Source organism: Solanum verrucosum, unplaced genomic scaffold, assembly GCF_900185275.1.
Source record: "Solanum verrucosum unplaced genomic scaffold, falcon-dt-bn FXZP01000180.1, whole genome shotgun sequence".
Lineage (NCBI taxonomy): Eukaryota > Viridiplantae > Streptophyta > Magnoliopsida > Solanales > Solanaceae > Solanum > Solanum verrucosum.
The window spans coordinates 557651-560150 of NW_026020402.1; the positions used below are offsets into that span (position 1 = coordinate 557651).

The following is a 2500-nucleotide window of genomic DNA, read 5'->3' on the forward strand; positions in this document are numbered from 1 at the left end:
CGACGGTGAGGATTTTCTACCCTTTTCTAATCTCTTCTTCTCTAATATCTATCCTTGTATAATTTTCTTCTTCTGTAATCTATGCCTTTTTTGATAAACAAGGTTGACACCCTGCTGGCTGTTACTTTTTGACCTATTTTAGCAATAAAATAGAAATATTGAGGTTCTAAATCCATCTTTTATTCAAGTAGTGTAAAAAGTACATCTCAGTAGTTTGATCTTTCTTTGAACAATACAGTATGTAGTTTTCCAAGTTCCATTAGTAGTACACTTTGCAAATTGAGCAATATTACCTCTTAACAGTAAATTGATAAGAAGCAAGAGTAACAAGATCCTAGTTTTAATTAGTAACCTAGAGCAAGTAGTGAATAACAGAGCATGAGACCCAACAATATTTGTGAAATTATAAATCTACTATTATATATATCAATGATTTTGAATACACAAAAGGGGAGTACGTACTAACTAAAACTCGTCAAATGAATTAATGATATAGTACTACTATTAATACTCAAAATCTTCTCCTATTCCAACATTACCATCCTTCTCTTGGCTTCCTTTTGCTCTGCACACCTTTCCTCGAATTTCCTTTTACTTGATTCAAAATCCCTCTTCTTCAAGCTTTTCATCTCCTTTCTTGTCTCCTTCTTATGCTAATGTAGGTTAAATTTGGTAAGCATTTGATTATTTTTCTTAAGAATTCTTTTTCCTTTTCAGTAATGTTGAAGACCTCATTTAAGATATCTCTTTAGTTTACCTTGAAATTATTTCATTATTGTTGCCTGATTAGTCATTAATCATTATTGTCTAAATCATATTTTACAGAGACATACATATGACTGAAAATATTTCAACTGATGAGGTGGTGGTCCTATGTGATGAAAGTATTAATTTAAATGTTATGCATCAAACACAATCTGTTCAGCCAAAGGTTACAAAAGAAAGAAAGAAAAGGTCTCGAGCATGGGATCATTTTGGATCATTTGTTGATGAAGAAGAAAATAAGAAATCAAAGTGTAAGCATTGCGGTCAAGATTATTTTGCTGATTCAGTTAAAAATGGTACAAAGGCTATGCTTACTCATATGTTAACATGTACAAAGATGCCTAAAAGTGTTGATAAAAGTCAAACTCAAATAGGCTTTCAATCTGTTCAGGGAGGGAATACAAGTGATGTGGTTGTTGTTTCCTGGAAATTTGAGCAAGAACAATGTAGGAGAGCTTTATGCCGCATGGTAATTGTGGATGAACTACCTTTCAAGTTTGTCGAGAAGGAAGGTTTTAGAAACTTTATGAAAGTAGCGCAACCTCGTTTTAAGATTCCTTCTCGTACCACTGTGACACGTGATTGTTTTAAACTTTTTGATGAAGAGAAGCAAAAGTTGAAAAGATTTTTCGGAGAAGCACGACAAAGAGTATGTCTGACAACTGATACTTGGACCTCTTTGCAACGGATTAATTATATGTGTATCACTGCACATTGGATCGATAATGAGTGGATTATGCATAAGAGGATAATCAACTTCTGTCCAATTTCCAGCCATAAAGGTGAAGATATGGCTAATGAAATTATGAAGTGTTTGCGTGATTGGGGCTTAGATAAAATATTTACCATCACAGTCGATAATGTTAGTTCAAATGACGTGACTGTGAAAGAGTTGCCTAAGATATTCACCAAACGGGGGATCAATTTCATGAATGGAGAACACCTTCATGTGAGGTGTATGGCGCATATTCTAAATCTTGTTGTTCAAGATGGTTTGAAGGTGTCTGCTGTGTCTATTGAACGGGTTAGAAAAGCAGTTAAATACATAAGGCTGTCTCCTGCGAGGTGTAAGAGGTTCCAAGAATGTTGTGAAGATGTTGATATTAATTGTAAAAAATCTTTATGTTTAGATGTTTCTACGAGATGGAACTCCACATACTTGATGTTAAATAGGGCTATTGAGTTTGAAAATGTGTTTTCCAGTTATGTTGCTCGTGATATTGGCTTGTTACATTACCTTCAGTTTGTTAAGGATGAAGATGGAAAGGATGAACATAGAAGCGTTGTTGGTGCCCTTTTGAGTGATGATTGGGACAATGTAAGAAAAATTGCTAATTTTCTTCAAATTTTTTATGATCTTACCAGAGAAGTATCTGGATCACACTACGTCACAGCAAACTCACATTTTCTTAAAATTTGTGAGGTTTCTTGTTATTTGAAACAATTGATATCGAGTGAAGAAGATAAAGATGATCTTTTGGGTAAAATTGCTTCGAATATGAGAGAAAAATTTGATAAGTATTGGGGTACTCCAAAGAAGATGAACAAGATGATTTTTATTTCTTGCGTTTTGGATCCTCGTCACAAGTTTGTTTCAGTTGGCTTTGCACTTCAAATGATGTTTGGGAAAGAAGGTCCAATTTTAGAGAATGGAGTTAGAGACTACATGGATTTGTTGTTTGGTGAATATGTAAAGTCCCTTTCTAAAGATAAAGGCAGTCAACACTCTTCATCT

The 2500-nt window shown here is 34.0% G+C and overlaps 1 protein-coding gene across 1 annotated transcript in view; it reads left to right on the forward strand.

The window, feature by feature from the left end:
• The first annotated feature begins 835 nt into the window (after window positions 1-835).
• Window positions 836-2500, forward strand: part of LOC125840086 (zinc finger BED domain-containing protein RICESLEEPER 2-like) — a 2908-nt gene continuing 1243 nt past the window's right edge. Inside the window, exon 1 of the mRNA XM_049519071.1 lies at window positions 836-2500. This exon is cut by the window's right edge and continues 354 nt beyond it. Within this exon, the coding sequence (XP_049375028.1) occupies window positions 836-2500 (1665 nt within the window).